The sequence below is a fragment of the Eupeodes corollae genome, chromosome 1 (assembly GCF_945859685.1).
Source record: "Eupeodes corollae chromosome 1, idEupCoro1.1, whole genome shotgun sequence".
Taxonomy (NCBI): Eukaryota; Metazoa; Arthropoda; class Insecta; order Diptera; family Syrphidae; genus Eupeodes; species Eupeodes corollae.
The window spans coordinates 254,410,910-254,428,872 of record NC_079147.1 but is presented as its reverse complement, the minus strand read 5'-3'; the positions used below and the strand labels follow the sequence as shown (position 1 = coordinate 254,428,872).

General features: G+C 36.6%; 1 protein-coding gene across 1 annotated transcript in view; it reads right to left on the bottom strand.

Annotated features, from left to right (window-relative positions):
- Nucleotides 1-16,778, bottom strand: part of LOC129939292 (hormone-sensitive lipase) — a 32,103-nt gene extending 15,325 nt beyond the window's left edge. Inside the window, exon 1 of the mRNA XM_056047264.1 lies at nt 13,710-16,778. Within this exon, the coding sequence (XP_055903239.1) occupies nt 13,710-16,145 (2,436 nt within the window). The 5' untranslated portion in view covers nt 16,146-16,778. The remainder of the gene's footprint in view (nt 1-13,709) is intronic.
- Between the last annotated feature and the right edge of the window lie 1,185 nt (nt 16,779-17,963).

Genomic DNA, 17,963 nt, shown 5'->3' with positions numbered 1-17,963 from the left:
AAACTCAGTGTTCAAATGAATAACATACGAGACCAGATGGACGCACATAAAAGGCCAGAACATTGAAAAGCTCTTCATTATTATAAAAATATAAACAACAGCAAAAACCATACACGAATATGTATTTCCTTATAGAACTAAATAATATTAATCATAGTGATGGTATTAATAAGGCTGTTCTGTAATCTATGATGTAATTTTAGTTTTTGTTTGTATTTGATTAAAAAATAAACGAATATCCATTCGGTTAAACAAATCGATTTAAAACCAATTTGAATTTAATCTCGATAAAATATGCTAAACTTCATCAAAGTTTTGAACTTTTACAACCTTGAAGTTGATAAACAAACAATACAAATATCTTACTGGTTCTGGTAGAATACCTACAAAAGTCTCCCTTGAGTCATGGAAGATTCAAAGGTTACTTATTTGGATTGTTCGTTCATTCAAGCAGGTAACTGGTTATGCTGAAAAACTTTTCCATAACCTACTTTATTGATTCCTTGTACTTTCCATTTGTTATAAATTTTTTTTTTTATTTTCTTTAAAATGCCTTGAGTTTCGATTAAAGTAAACTTGACTTTGACATTGTCTGATCACTCAAAAAGCTCCGTCAGACTTTGAGAACAAGTATAACAACTGCAAAATTTGCCGACAAAGCTTAACCATCATCTTCATACTTGATTTGGGTTAACGTTGTGTTTTTAAAAAAATCAAAAATCCATTAAATGCCCAATTGCTTTTTAACTTTTTTTTATTTTTAAATTCAGATTCTGCTGAGCTATGCATGCACTTCACTTTGATGGTCAATGTCGCAAAACAAAAACAAAATAAATTATTTAACTTTGTTTTGTTTTAATTTTTTTACCGGCTAGTAATTTATATAAACCAAGGTCGACTTTAAATATACACCACCTACCTGTTCCAATAATTGGGAATGCGTATATTTTTTTCAGACAATAATTAAAAATAAATACGTTCATATTTCAAAAATTCTTTTTTGATTTAAAGCTCACGTCATGGTAATGCGAAACATTGTTACCAGATCAGTTATCGATAGTTTATTTTAAACAACAAATAAAGAACAACCTATTTATGATTTTTTGATAAGCACAAATGATATAACCAAATTAGTTATACAACATTAAGTACAAAGTTTAAAAACAAAAATTATAGCTTAGCCAAAAAGTATGACAAATAATTTGTTGTTATTCAACAAAAAAATCCAAAATCTTTTTTTCTCGTATTTGTTCATCAGTTGTTGGGGGATAGCAATCCAAAATATTTTCTAATATTTTTAATTCGCGTCATTATGCTAATAAGCTGACGTATACTAACCCTAGTCACTATGTTAATTTTGTTTGATATGTAAATGTTTATATATAGAAATAGCGCGCATATTATAATTACCTACGAGCATTTGAATTGTTTAGCCCCTAAGGTACACTTTTCTAGTTAAAAAAAAAAGAAACAAAATAAGAAAAAATTAATGAAAGCAATGAACTTAAGTGTGCACTTTAATTGCGTTGATTCATTAATGAATTGGTAGACGTTTTGTGATTTAGATTATAAAATATGTGCATATTAATAAAATACGAGTTGATAACAATGTTTTTGTTTATAGCTAGCAAGCAGTAGGTAGTAAGATACAGTTGATAGGTAGTAATCTTCCACGTGACGATTATTTTGATATCAAATCTTAATCTTCTTAGGTTTATTGACTTAAAACAACACACAAAATAGAATTATGCACTGCATGTAAGAAAAATCTTTGAAGAGAGGTTCGGAGGATATAAGGGACTCTATATGATGTCAACTGCATTTTTGAACCAGGGCAACGAATTTTCTTTTCTTACTTAAGGTGGCGCTACAGTCCGGGCGGACCTGGCCCTCAACCAACATGCGTCTTCAGCCAGCTCGGTCCCTAGCTAGCTGTCTCCAGTTTCGCACGCCAAGTTGGTTGAGGTCCTCTCCCACCTGGGTACGCCACCTGAGTCGCGGTCTTCCTCTACTGCGCCGTCCCTCGGGATTGGATTCGAAGACCTTCCGGGCTGGAGCGTTGATGTGCATTCGCTTTACATGACCTAGCCATCTAAGCCGTTGGACTTTAATTTTGCTAACTAACAGCCCGTACAGTTCGTCGTTATATCTTCTCCTCCATTCTCCATCTATGCGTACGGGACCAAAAATCACCCGAAGAATTTTTCTCTCGAAGCATCCTAAGACGCTCTTATCTTTCTTGGACAGGGTCCAGGCCTCAGCGCCATAAATGAGAACCGGGATGATGAGTGTCTTATAGATGGTGATTTTACATGCTCGAGAGAGGACTTTACTTCCCAATTGCCTTCTAAGTCCAAAGAAGCAGCGATTTGCAAGAGTTATTCTTCGTTTGATTTCAGCACTGGTGTCGTTGTCTGCATTAATAGCGGTGCCTAGGTAGACAAAGTCCTTAACTACTTTAAAGTTATAGCTGTCCATGGTGACTTTTTTTCCAAGACGTCGTCATTCGGTGTCCTTTTTTGATGACAGCATATACTTGGTCTTGCCTTCATTGACCACTTAACCCATCTTCTTCGCTTCCGTCGCAATGCTCAAAAACGCTCCACTGACATCACGCTTTGATCTTCCAATTATGTCAATATCATCTGCGTATCCGAGTAATTGGATGGATCTTTGGAAGATTGTGCCTCTAGTGTTGACGGTTGAGTTTTGCACAATTCTTTCCAGAACGATGTTGAAGAAGTCGCATGATAGTGCATCGCCTTGTCTAAAACCTTTTTTGACATCAAATGCATCGGTAAGATCTTTTCCGACCTTGATAGAGCAGCGTGCATTCTCCATCGTCATTCTGCATAAACGGATAAGTTTGACAGGGATGCCAAAACTAGACATTGCTCGGTAGAGCTCTTCCCTATAGATGCTGTCATACGCGGCTTTAAGATCGATAAAGAGATGGTGGGTAACGATTTGAAGTTCCTGGGTTTTTTCTTAGATCTGCCGTAGTGTGAATATTTGGTCGATAGTGGACTTTCCTGGTCCGAAGCCACACACATAATACGGCAGAGAGGATCTTATACGCAATGTTAAGGAGACTGATGCCTCTGTAGTTGGCGCAGTTTAGAGGGTCACCTTTCTTATGTATCGGGCACACTATGCTGAGATTCCACTCATCGGGCATGCTTTCTTCCGACCATATTTTGCAGATGAGTTGGTGCATGCTCCGTACCAAGTCATCGCCTGCTGCTTTAAATAGTTCGGCAGCTATGCCGTCAGCTCCAGCAGCTTTGTTTGACTTAAGTTTAGATATAGATACCCTCACTTCGTCAAGGTCGGGTAGGCGGAATTGTTTATCTGCGTCGCCGAGGTTGAGTGGTTCTATCTCCCTTACAGCGGAATTCGGTTCGTCATCGCCGTTATATAATTTGGAGAAGTGATCTTTCCATATTCTCAGCATCGACTGCGGTTCTACTACGATGTTCCCCTGATCGTCTTTACAGGCTTCGGTTCGTGGCTGGTACCCTTGGGAGGTTTTTCTACCTTTTGGTAAAATTTACGAACCTCATTCCTGTTGTGACATCCCTCCATCTTCTCGATCGCGCGCTTCTCATGCTCTCTTTTTTTCCGTCTAAGAAGCCGGTGTTCCTCTCTCCTCTTCTGCTCGCGAGCAGCTCTAGTCCTTTTGTGAAGCGCCGTTTTGTATGCCTCTTGTTTCGCTGCGTCAAACCAGGGGTTTCGCTGTGGTGGCCGTGTGAAACCTAGCACTTCAGAGGCGGCATCTCTGATGGCTGCAAGGCAATGTTGCCACTGGTTTTCAATGCTTAATGCAGGAAGCATAGGACTCCTTAGGAGGTTATTAGAGACTCGATCGGAAAAGGACATGGCAGTCTCTTGCGATTGTAGCCGTCTAACGTCGAATCTTCTCACAGTACTTCCTTGTTTTGGCTTGGATCGGGATATCCGTAGCCGTACCTTGGCTACGACGAGGTAGTGGTCCGAGTCAATGTTGGCCTCTCGGAATGTTCGGATATCCTGGATACTGGAGAAGTGTCGTGCGTCGATCGCAATGTGGTCAATCTGGTTGACGGTTGATTGATCAGGAGATTTTCATGTCCCCTTGTGGATATTAAAATGCGTGAACTGCGTACTAGCTACCAGAACGTCTCGCCCCGCAGCGAAATCGACCAGCCTGAATCCGTTGTCGGAGGTAGTGTCGTGGTATATTGATGAGCATTTCTAGAAGCGCGAGTATTACGGTTGAACTGTTTAAGGGGAGGAATGCAGCTGGCTATTTCACTAGAGCATAAACCGTTAAAATAACAGAGGTTAGAGACAAGAAACTTTACGATGTTCGAGCGACGTAAATGATCCTATGATGGTATTATCACCAATCAATCTAAATGCTCTACTTTCAATACTGTCCAAAAGGCTTTAGTAAGTTGCAGGAGCACCAGCCCAGGGCCTGGTGCCAAAATCCATCAAATGCTTTTGAAATATTAAATGCAATAATCTTACTTTGTCCAAAGCGATGTAAAGATATGATCTACTGTTCGGTGAGATGAACCATGACATCAACAGTGGACCTATTGCTTTGAAAGCCGTAGTGACGGCCATTAAGAAGCTCTCGATCTCCAAGATATTTCTTTAGCTGAGAATTAATCAGCGTTTCCATGACCGTGGAAATAAGGGGCGTAAGTGCAATCGGTCGGTAATTAGAGGGCTAGGAAGATTTTTTTGGAATAGGCTTGACAAGTGCGGTTTTCCATCCGATCGGAACAAGGCTTGAGGAGTAGGACAGATGAAAAAGCTTACGCAGTGGTTCACCTCTTTAAAACAATAGCGGGGATACCATCCGGTCCAGCGGATTTAAGATCTTTTTGGACTTTCGTATGAGTGCGAAAAAAGATTTGCCCCATAGAATCACTAACGGCGTCATAACACTCACTGGCAGCGTTGAATTAGCGGCGAACTGCCTAGCAAAGAGGTTAACTTTCTCTAAAGAGCTAACAAATGGGGTATCATTGACAAAGAGCGTAGGAACCGAAGAATAGCAAGAATTCCTCATATTTTTTACAAATGACCAAAAATGTGTACTGCCTTTGGGACATTTCAGTAGTTTTTCAGTAGTTTTTGGTTATGAACAAATCTGGTCTGTCGAATATGGGCGTTGCGGGCCTTTCTGGCAATAATTGTTGTTGTTAGCAAAAATCTGTTTAGGAGGGTTTGGCACCACGTCATGAATCGTTGAACGCCAAAACGCTTCCAAATTGTGAAAAAAAAATTATAAAGCACTTTGTTAATATATTGCTTTTTAGTAATGAAGTACATTTACACTTCGTCTATAAGCCGTATATAGAGCGAAGACAATCCTGAAGCATACATTCAAATAATTGATTGTTTGATACGGTTAACATGCTGACCACACTTTGATTCTTATTTCCTTCGTTATGTAGTAGAGACAAAAAAGCTGCCTTTACAATTAAGTGGGAAACACTTTCGAGCCATGCTTACTGATTTTTTGTTTCTAAAAATCAATAAGCTTATCATCGTCGACATTAGTTTCCAACAAGAAGGCGAAACTTGTGGATCAATGTATTGCAAAATCATTTGTCATTTGGAAAACTTTATTTACAGAAGTGGTCCTGTTCCTGTAACTTAACGCATCTCGATTACTTTTCATGCGGCTTCTTTAAGAAGATGGTTTATGCTAACAAACCAACAACTCAGATAAAAGTAGTACAAAATTTCACTGATTAAATAGACAATAACTCGTAGCGACGGAGGACTTATGTTATAAATCATTGTATTATTTTATTATTAAAAGTTATCAAGCTCTCTAAAAAAACGCACGATGCTTTAATTCCTTTTCAAGTTCAAGTAATCAAAAGGAACAAGTACAAGTGAATGTACTGGAACTCAACATTTTCAAGTACAACTACAAAGGAATTGTATTATTTAAAAAATGCAATTATTAAAAGTTAAACTTGCCTTCCAGTGTATTATGTCTGTCGTCTGAAACTGCCCATAAATATAAATAAATGAGTGATCTATAGTGATCATTTAACTGAGTGCAGCAATGTAGGTTGCGGTCCATCTAGATCACATCTCAAAGCAATGGGCTATCCTATCAATCATCATTTTAATTGGAATGTGGAAAATTGCTACTCTTCAAGGTAATTTAAATAAAAATAAAAATAGAAATAAAATGTTTATGCCGAATAAAAAACCCGATGAATAAATTGCGGGTAAATTTGGATTCGGCTGATTATTTGACATAATAAAAGCGGTAGAAATGTCAAAATCTACATTTGATTACCTCACTAGATTATGCAATTGGTGTGATTATTTGGAACTTAACACGTTTGTTTTTAGTACCTATGAATAAATATCTTTTGCATCGGTAAAATAGAGTTTTAATAGATTTATTTCAAATGACAGTGTAGCCTTGAAATTTGTACTTTTTGCATTTGAACACTTAAATCAACAACAACAAAAACGAGTATGGCAACACTGAACCAAAAACAGGGAAGAAACGTCAAAATCAACCATTTTAGATTGTGTTTAATGGGAAAAGGTAAACTTTGAAAATTTATTTAAAATTAAAATAAAGGTTTCCTCGCTTTAAAATTGCTATAATTATTATTTTTACACAAACATATCTAAAAAAATTGTGTGGCGCAACAGTACGTTGAGAACTAGGGCCTAGTGACTTACAACTCTCAACCATTCCTGTGTGCGAGTACTGTTGTCAGGGATGCACAGAAACATATCTATCAAATTAAAAAAAACCGCGAGTCGAAATTCGTGGAAAGTTGATCCAAACATCTAACTAATCACCTAATTGTATTAGGTCCGTTTGCGTACTTTCTATAATAGATATTTTAAAGGGTGGGGGTAAAATTCTCTCACCAAAAAAAAACTACAATAAAGTAAGCGACATGAAAACAACACAATCAAATTTGACAATTTTCACAAACCAGGCCAAAGAAATTTCATGGGAAAATATTTTACTCTGTCTTGAGCGCTTTCTTTTACGAAAAACTAAGAATTTTTGAGGATTTGGTTAAATTTCGTATTTTTTCGTAAAATTGGATTGTTTTAGGAGGGTACGCGAACGGACCTATTGTTGAAATAGACTTAAAGAATCAAAAAAATATTTCGCATTTGATTTCCTAAAACCAAAACTGCCAATTGTCAACAATTGCTGCCCAAATGCTGTTGGTAGTTTTGGGAAGAAGAGAGCGCTTGCAAGAAATTTCTTTGAGCAGAAATTGTTGGTCTTTCAAATGTCATAAAGGGGTTTCTTTGGGTAAATTCAGATTTCTGTCAAACAGAAGAGATGTTTTTTTTTTATTTTTGTCATTGCGTTAGTTCAACTTCATGTACGTTTTAACGAGTGCGGTAGAGCTGTCAAATTCACAGCTAAACATTTTTTAAAAATTGTATTGATATTAGTGCAAGATGGAAAAATTCAGATCTGCAGATTTGATCTTAAATCAAATATAAATCAATTTATTTTGCCCAAACGGAAATTTGTTTTTTTTCACAGATTTAGATCAAGAATAAATTGATATATTTTACCCTTGGAAAACCCTAATAATGTGGTAGGCAAATTGATTGATTGACAGATATTTTTTGCCAAGAAACCGTTCCATATTTTTTGGCAGTTTCTCTCTCTCTCTGAGAAAACTTCATCCCCACTTCAAGATTTGATAGACCAACAATTTCTTACCAAAAATCTTGGGAACAAACTCATATTAAGTTCATGACTAATAATTTGCTGGTGATATTTATTTTGAGCTACATTTTGACAGATTATTAAAGGTCGTAGTTAAAAGAATGTTTGGTTGGTTTTGAATCTCCTCAGAATTTTTTTTAACACAAAACATGATATTTTGAATATAAATATATGCTAAAAAAAATTTAAAAAAAATTTTAATTGTGTTCTTTTTGAATAAAAATAGTCTCAAAACGGCCCGCTTTTTTAATTCTGCAATAAGGACTCACTCGAATAAAAAAAATTGTTTTCAATGGGCAACTTTTGCAGCAATTTGCACAGCTTTTAGATAATAATATTATGTTCTTCCACTTCGGGAATTTTACATATTTTTTTGTTGGATAGGTGAATTTTTAGATACCTTTTTAAACGAGTTTGATACCTAAACATTAAACATCAGCTTTCAGCTGTTTAGATTTCGAGGTCCGAAATTATTGTAAAATTAAACATTCCATAGATAATTATAATAATTCAGTTCTTCTTTTATACGCAAAACTCTAACATAAGGTATCCGGATAATTTATCTGTCTGAGAATGAGTGTAGCTGTCAAGTCAAATGTACTTCTGTCAAAATATTAGCTGATAATGAGTAGGTTCAGGCGACATAAGGAAATCAAAAGTAAGGCAAGTTTCTAGTTTCTGATTGGCCAGCTGCCAAAAAATGATCTTCTAATTAAAGCAACTTTATTGGAAAATTGACTTGATTGCTAGTCAAGTAGGCCAAGTCGACTTATGTCAAAATGACAGTTAATCATATTTTTCCATTCAACTGAAAGTTGAACTTTATTACTCCATGATTTATTTATTTTCTGACCAATTCCATTTAATGTTTTGTGTAAAATGGTTCCTTGTCAAATTGGTAAAAAAATACATTGAAAAAAGTACAAAATACAAATCTTGATGGACTTGTAGCTAGCCTGAGGAGAATTCTGTAGAAAATATTGTTTTTGGATATTTTTGTACGATGAACTGAAGGTGGATGTTAGTGAAGTAAAGTTCTTAGTTTGAAATTTTTGACAATTGTAAAACTAACCAGCTTGAATTCAAAAGATACAATTTACTAGGTATGAAGTTCCCTGTCACCTGAACGTGCCCACTTTTAAAATATGTAAAACACAATTTTCAAACTGACAAAATAAATCAGAATATTTTAGCCAATGGCTGCGTTCAATCTCGTGTTGGATAGGGTATCTTGGATAGGTGGATTTTTAGATGCCTTGTTGAACGATTTGGATAGCTGTATTGAGATAGCTGTCAAAAAATAAAAACAACTTTCAGCTGTTCACAAAAAGCAGAGAAACATTTAAGCTTCGAAGTCAAAATTGTTTTAATATAAAAGATTTATTGATAATTCAACTGATTCGTCGGATGATGATGAATTGATGTGTGCGTAACAATTTAATAAATAAGAGATAACCGTAATCTGTAATCGATGTTAAATTTTCTCTTAGCTCAATTGGAATTCTAAACGATTAATAATTTACTTGCGAAATCTTCGGTTTTAAACTATTTACGTTTAACAGAAAACACAACAATTACAACTTCAACTAACATTTTGTATCTTTTTGTTTACCAACAAATACAAAAAGCTGAAATCAATTTTCAATTTTCTTGAAATTAAACCATGTGTTGAATCAGCTGTTCTGTCAGATACCACATACCATACCCAAGAAATTCTTGGATACATTTTGATTCCTTTTTAGACATCTCAGCACTTATTTTACATGTAATACCCTATCTGTCTCAGATTGAACGCAGTACAATGGTTTAACTAAATCAATTTTGATCTAGATCTGTCAAAACACAACATTTCTCCTCTTTTTGCATTCCATGGGGTGAAATAAATTGATTTGTTTTTGATTTAAGATCAAATCTGCAGATCTATTTTTTTCGGCCAGATCAACGAATACAAATTTTATTTTCAAAAACAATGTTTAGCTGGAAATTTGACAGCACTAACAATCTCCATAATACGAACACGAAGTTACACAAATACACTGATAAACAAAAAAAAACATGTAAAATTTGGTTCCATTAGCCACGACAATAAATAAATGTTTAGAGGAAATCTGAATTTACTCATGGAAAACCCCTATATAATGAAAACTTGGTAAATTAGCTTTTTGATAGATTGAGATAAAAAGTAACTTGTTTTATTTGAAGCCTAGTACGCTGCTGATGCGAAACGAACATTCCCATACAAAAATGACATGACGAAATCATAAACGAAAAATTTCGCTGTGCTTCTCGTTTTTCAGTACGCTGCTAAAGCCTAGTACATAAGCCTAGTACATACTTGTGAACCATCTCGTGAACCCATACAAATTTCAGTTTTTGGTTCACCCGTGAACTTGCTCGTGAAGCTGAGTGGAGGACAAAGTGGAGAGTTTTTGTTCACGGGCAATTCACGTGCAAAATGTACGGGAACTGTTGGTGAAGCTGAAGTCAAATGTTCACAACGTGTACTCCACTGGCGAACGTTCACTTAAAGCCTAGTACATACTTGTGAACCATCTCGTGAACCCATACAAATTTCAGTTTTTGGTTCACCCGTGAACTTGCTCGTGAAGCTGAGTGGAGAACAAAGTGGAGAGTTTTCGTTCACGGGCAATTCACGTGCAAAATGTACGGGAACTGTTGGTGAAGCTTTCACATTTGGTTTGTTCATGTTCACAACGTGTACTCACAAGTGTGTACCAGTGAGCAATGTCAAAAGTACACTTTCTCCATTGGCGAACGTTCACTTCACGAGCAAGTATGTACTAGGCTTTACGAGGAAGTATGTACTAGGCTTAAACGACGAAATGTGTCATTTTAGTGGATAGCTGTACTAGATTTCTTAGTACAATTCTCCAATCTTTTCGTTCTCATTTTAATTGCCCGGCATATTAATTGCTTGCGAAATTTTGACGTTTAATTTTTGTATTGAAAAAAAAATTGATTACTCGTGACTTTCGGTGTTCTGACTTTGATTTATGTTTGATTTAAAATATAAAATAAAATATATTTGTTTAATGTGTTCCAAATTCCAACAATACATTTCTGAATCGGTAACTCAGGATGTTGAAGATGTTATTGGTCATGTGCAAGAATTGATGAAGACGAGCAGTGAACTTCAACTTCGGAGGAAAACAAGAAACTGGCTTAGTTGGTCGAAGCCAGTAAAGCTATTTGGAAGATGGGGCATAAGCTTCACAAAAATAATTCAGCCGTAGCGAGCCCCTCGAGTAACATAGGTTCAGAAATGAAAAAACTATCTACTAACTGCTCAACAAAATGTTAATAAATAAAATTCTTTTCCACTTTTGTTTAGCAGCAGCTGACTGTCAGAACTCTTCAATTGTTTTTGACAATATTTGTCCGCTGTGGTTTTCGTTTTCATTGGTCGCATTCACAAAGATAGTGGCTACGTCATTGACATACTATACATGGACTGCTAGTAGCCAACTTCACGATGGTTCCACTTTTAACGAATAAAACACTAGCGCAAAGAGGGCTATACGGAAAAATTGTGTATCATTTACATTTAATACTCACAGCTCACAGCCACTGTTGTCGTTCTTGCTACTAAGTAATATTTTACTCTTTTCAGAGTCAACTGCTACTCTACTACCCACGGACGAAAACAACTCCCCAAAATAAAACGGAAAACAAATTTGTATTTTCTATAAAAACCAAAATTTAAAATTCGTCGGTTCTTTAATCAGTTTGCCCAAAAAATAGTGCAACAGCAGAAAGAAAATTTTCAGATGTTAGCCTCATAAAAGATAAAAAAGAAATTCACTCACTTCTTAAAAACAATTTCACAGAAAAATGGGAGCCATCAATTGTGTGAAATTGGAACACAAATCAGTGGAACGATTAGTTTCACTTTTGAACATAAAGTATCAGCTGTTCAGGAAAATGAACTTCCATCCGGAAAATAGAAACATAAATTTGCAGAGAAAAAAAATTCTTTGTGTGATTTCCGATGGATGAGTATATAATTTTCATAACCAATCAAAGGAAAACACCGTCAAATATTGATTCAAATTTTTTTGCGGATCGATTTCATTGATAGCTATAATTGGCCCCTTAATGTTTTTAACAGAAAATATGAAACATCGAATTTACAATAATGATTTTAATTTATTCTTCAATATTCAAACATGTATGTTGATGTTAAATATAATTTCAATAGTCAATTTATTTATCTGTTTTCGGAACATTAACCTTCGCTGAAGGCCAATTAACTTCGAATTTGGACATTATTATTTTCAGTTTTTAATTTTGTTCATAGGCCAAGTATGTATTTGTTGATTTTTGTATTTACTCCTCAATTTAAGAAAATACTCCCCAAAATGATAGAAAAATACTACTCTTGAAATTTTTAAAACGACAGCACTACTCACAGCGCAAAGCCTGCTTCTGCTTCATTTTGCACGAACTGTCAAAATTTTTCAATAACATACAAAAAAAAACATGGCATCCTTTGTCTTCAACAAATTATACTAGATGTCAATACTTTCTATGTCAGAAAAAGCTTATCTCAACTAAATACAAACAGAAGTCGCTAAATATTTCATAACTTTTTTTGCCACTGTGTCTGGAAGTGGAAGGGCTAGTATAGCTTATTTGAAGTGGAAACATTTTTATTCATTTTTATGTGGAAAATTCACATAACTAGTAGTCCATGTATAGTATGTCAATGAGCTAAGTAGTCAAGGGATTCTAATTGGCTAAATCTAACTACAAAAGTAGATAAAATTTCTCCTCCGACGTAGTGTAAAAATTTTGGCTACAAAGTTAGAGCTCATTGGTTTTTGACGTTTCACAATCAGCTGCTCATTAAGAACACAAGAATTCAAAATGAAATGAATCTTTCGGAATTTAAATACAAATATAAATCATTCAAATTGTGTCTTTAATTTGATTTTATTGAATTTAAAAACACAAAAGATAAGTTAAAGTTATCAAATCAAAAAAGTTTATAATTTTATATATTGCATTTGTCAATAATATGACAGTTCCAGATTGACTAGCTTTGTAGTGTAGTTTTGCATTCACAAAGCTAGGTAAATTTTGACTACGTAGCCACTAGCTTTGTGAATGCGCCCATTTTGCTCTGCACTTGGAGACCTCCAAAAAAATTCGTTTTAACTAAAAGTTATGATCACTAAATGCAATACTTCTATTTAACTCATTTTTGTATAAATACTTTGTGCCTTTTTGATATATTTCACAAAAGCAAAACTGATATTCAAATATGCATCCACAACTTATGTACATAACTAAATATATTAATATATTTTACACAAATAGATAGATAGAATTATATTTAGAATAAAGATTTTATCGATTCTAGTTGATTCTTCATGTTAACCTATCTTTCAATATCAACAATATCTTTTAAGTCCCAACTCACACCTGCCTTGACTGCCTCACCTACCTACCTACCTTTAAGTATTTTTAACTCATTCAATAAATGAGACAGTGATGTCATGTTTAACTTGCATAAATAAAACAAAAACAACAAAGCTAGCAGTTACTATGTTTGAGCGTTGATGTTGATTGTTTTTCTTTTTTTTTAAATTTAATTGTTGACAGGGAATATAAAAAGTTTCTCTCGTCAATGCCATGGACCAAGATAAAATATGTACCTAACCCCTACCAGAGAATACACTTAGCACATCTTATCAGTTCGGAAGATGCAAACAAAATGTGTCCTTTCGATTCACTTTAATGAATAAATGAAACGTAAACGATTTTTACAGGCAATACCTTGAGAAACTAATCTTTTTGTCTCATTCCATGAAATTTAAAAAACTCATATCATAACCTCATTTTTATTAAGGACCTCTTATTCTAAACGTATTATCTGCTAATAAGTAATAACGTTGAAAAAAAGGATTATATATACGTTGTTAAAGAAAAAGAACAATTAAAACAAACTCACCAAAATTTTCGTAGCTGGAAATTTAGCCAACCACTCGTCCTTAGCCCAATACGGCGATAAAAATGGATCCTTCGGCACATCAAATTGGAACTCAACACTCGGACTCCTCGCTATCAAAGCGTCTAAATTCCTTAAGTCTTGTATGCGATTTCTATTGTGTCCAGTTTTTATTTCACTGGATGTGATGTATTTACTTAGAGTCGATGAAATACTATTTACGGCATTATTAAGCTTTCCATGAATACTCTCGACAGCAATAACTTCTTTGCCAGTTTCGATCATTAAATTTTCTTCGGAGGAAGTTTTTGCAGGACTTTGCTTTAAAATCGGATAACTGCCATTTTCTTTAGCCTCAATGCCATTCGTGTCGACAACGTATTTGTCTACAAAACGATCGATGTAATGTTCCGAATCGGACTTCTCCATGTCTGCCGATGTGAGTAGAGCAGGCTTGCCATTTCCATTGGCCACAATGGTCGGGGGCATATGGACAATCGGTTGGGAGTCCGATTCGAAGGACACACATGAACTGTTATCCTCTGGGGATAGTAAATCGGTTCGTTCGACTGTCTGACTGTGGTAGGATGCACTAGCGAAGGTGTCACTACTCTCATCAGTACCCGAGGTCGTTGCATTTATCGGAGTTCCATCACGAATCTCGCCGGCTTTTATGTTTTCCCAGTTGGAGTTCTCAGCTACCGAGGAGACTGGACTCTTGGTCGATGAGGTGCGTCGACTGGTCTGCGAACTGGCGTAGGGGTTGACATTGCTGTCCAGGTAGTAGGTGATGTTGTTTAGTGATGCATTTGTGATGCTGTTAAGGATTTGGGTTTTCTTCTTGTTCTCATCGAGGATTTTTTTACTCGGCGAAGCATAGGCCTGAAGACAACGCATCATAAAGCCGAAGGGAAGGAGAGGATCCATTAAACAGAGTAATCTTGCAGGACTCGGAACAAAACTCACCAAAGTCGGTGAGTATGCGAGGAATATCCCGTCGGGCACTCGAATTCCATACTCGATGCACTTGAGAGCGACACCGATGCACAGATTCGCTCCAGCTGAATCTCCTGCGCAGACAATTCTTTCTGCTGTTGTACCTAGGGAAGCGGCATTTTTTACCATCCAACAGTAGGCATAGAACACCTCTTCCAAAGCTCTCGGAAACGGAGCTTCTGGAGCCAGACTATAGTCCACCGAAAGAATAGGTGTATTCAGACTCACAGCCCAATCACGCAGATACAGCTCATGAGATTTTGAACTCTGCGCGACAAATCCCCCTCCATGGCAATGGAACAGGATACTATTGCTTGGAGGAAGTAGCTTCCTCCAACGATTGCCCTCACCAATCATTCCCTGACGACGATTATAGCTAAGGAGGCGAACCGAAACGGTTCCTGGTCCCACATGGCTCTTAGGCACTGGTATATCGATGTACGCCTCGTCTGCTTCCGCTTTTGCCACCAATGGCAGTTCCAGCGGTTCCGATGGAATTTCGATGATTCTATTTACTTTTATCGAACTCCCAACAATGCTGGGAATTTTGTGCATCAGTTCGCTTTCAGCCAAGAACCAAAAGGACTTACAAAAGTCCACATTGGCGTTTTGTGATATATTCACTATTCTCCGAGCTCGCAACTCTGGATTCAGGAAGTACTTGCTGCCGGTCCAGACGGACCGCGTGGTCTTTGCAATTGGTCCATCGGCATCTTCGCTGTAGAAGGACTCCGAAAAGCCAGCCATACTTATGGAAATGAACCTCAACACGCCCCTAATCGAGTCGGTATACTGAAATCCCAGACACCTACCGTAGAAGCAATACTGATTGATGGTGTCACCCATTTCGAAGAGTTCCTCGGCTGAGTGCTCCCCCTTGGCGAATAGATCCCCATCTGGCGACCATTCGCGGAGTATTAACAAATATTTGAGGCACGTACAAAGGCTCAGCAGTAGCTGACTACACGACTCCACTTCCTTCATGTAGAATTTCTTCCTAAAGAACATCGTACTTCGAGTCGCAGTGAGATTCTTCACTATTTTCAGTCCATACTCGATACAAGCACTGGTCACTGTCACGAAACTTCGATACCCATTGCCAGGAGTGTGCTCGTCAAAATCATATTCATGCATAAATACGCGCACCTTGCCTACCAGCTCTTTTGCCAAATGAATCCAATCGACCCAGGCCAACAATGCCGCATGCAGACGTTGTCCCCTCTCCGATGGGTCATCTTTGAAAAACACCCCATTCTGCAAACAGAGATTCTCTAGATCGTGGTAAGATTTGTAATAAATATTATCGATTGATGATGTGATGTCGGCCGTCAAAGAAGCCGACGTAGTTTCTTCGGTTTTCATGGGTGACCCATTACCATTGACGGAATTTGCGGAAGCGGCCGCAATCACTACGGTGGCGGTGGGTGGTTGAGCGAATTGCATTGCAACAAAATTCAATTGTTCTTCCCCGATTTCTCAACAAACAACAAAAGAAAAAAAAACACGAAAAGAAAATTCCAACAACAACAAACACAAAACTTTATTTCTCTCGGGTTTGTGGAAACTTTCACTTTGAATATTTAGAATGCTCTTCGTCTTCGACGATGCCCGCACACATTTCTTTTTCTTATTCTCCCAAAAAAAACAGGTCTTTAGCTCTGGCCAGAGGATGAATGACACACGGCCTTGTCAATATTATTACAACAACCCTAGAAGTTCCTTTTTGGGTGTATCTTATGGTCAACCTTTACCTAATTTACTAGCCACTATTGAGAATACTGACGACGGTGACGGCGGCGACAACGACGACGAAGACGGTAGCGATGACGATTGCTTAATGTTCCGAATGCTATTGGAGCTGAAGTTCTACTGTTGTTGGGTTTTATAAAGTCGAATATTCAAGCACTCACTCAGTAAGTAGTCAAGCACGCCGACTGCCGATGATATTATACGACACGAGATTATTTTTAATTCATTTTTCAATTGAATTGAAACTAAAATTTAATTGTTAAATGGGCTTTTCTACACACCACAAACTATCTCTGTCTTCTCTCTTCCAAGTTTATGTACAAAAAAAAATACAGAACCATAGCCAGAGCTTTTTTTGTGTTTTGTTTTCTTCTTCGGCGAAAAACCGAAAAGTGAGAATGGCAATGGGAAGGGAATGAGTGAATCACCACGGTTGCCGTTGAACAAAGCAAGTAGTTTATGTTTTTGTTTTACTAGTTTTTCTTTTTCGAGTCGTTTGAATATGAGAAGTCTTTTTCAGATTAAATTCGATGTCGTGAAATTTCCCTCACAAAACAAATTGATAGATTTTCTGTATTCTCTAAGATGATAACATTTAAATTTGGGCTCAACTTTCCATTACCGCAGCACGAATTTCGACCCGAGTAAATCTCTCTATCTCGCGCAACAGTCCATTGAGAACCAGGGCCTAGTGACTTACAACTCTCAACCATTCCTGTGAGCGAGTAATGTTGTCATTATTATCTCAGTTGTTATTTTTTCATTCAAAAGAATAATAAAATGAGATTTTGTCCTAACATTTACAAAACACCGTACTTAAAGTTTTACTACTATTTCAAATCTTTCAGTGGCAACACTAGAATTCGTTGAATAATAAAACGTAATATCGTTGACATGCGGGTGGACGCGGAAGAGTAATAAAAAGGAATGCAAATGACGTTTAATTGTTTTCATTTTTTGTTGTTGTTTATTCGGATTTATTTTTGAAATTTGCTTTTGATTGTGATTCGTGAAATTCTTAATGCTTGGTGTGTTGGATAAAATGCGATGGATGCGTTCAAAAAAACTACTTGGAAATCCGCTGTACAATGATTAAAGTTATGACGTTAAAGGTTTTGTTCGACGTACACAAAATAAAAAGCATACATTTTTATAAAGATTCTTTTTTTTTGTAATAAGCGCACACTCAATGGGATATTACTACCCTTATTATATAAAGACACAGTGTTAGCACTAGGAAGAGAAGAAAGGGTTTGAAAGGAGATGTTGGTGCACATTGGGTTTGAATTCTTGAATATTGCAGTGACTAGGAAAGATAGACTGTGGTAAGGCAGTCCACATTCGCGTAGTACTGCTAAAGAACGAATCTCTGTACTTGACAGTACTACCGAAATTGGGCTCGAAGGTATACTGATGAGCATTCCTAAAAGCGCGAGTATTACGGTTGAACTATTCAAGGGGAGGAATGCAGCTGGCTATTTCACTAGAGCAAAAAGCATTAAAATAATGGTA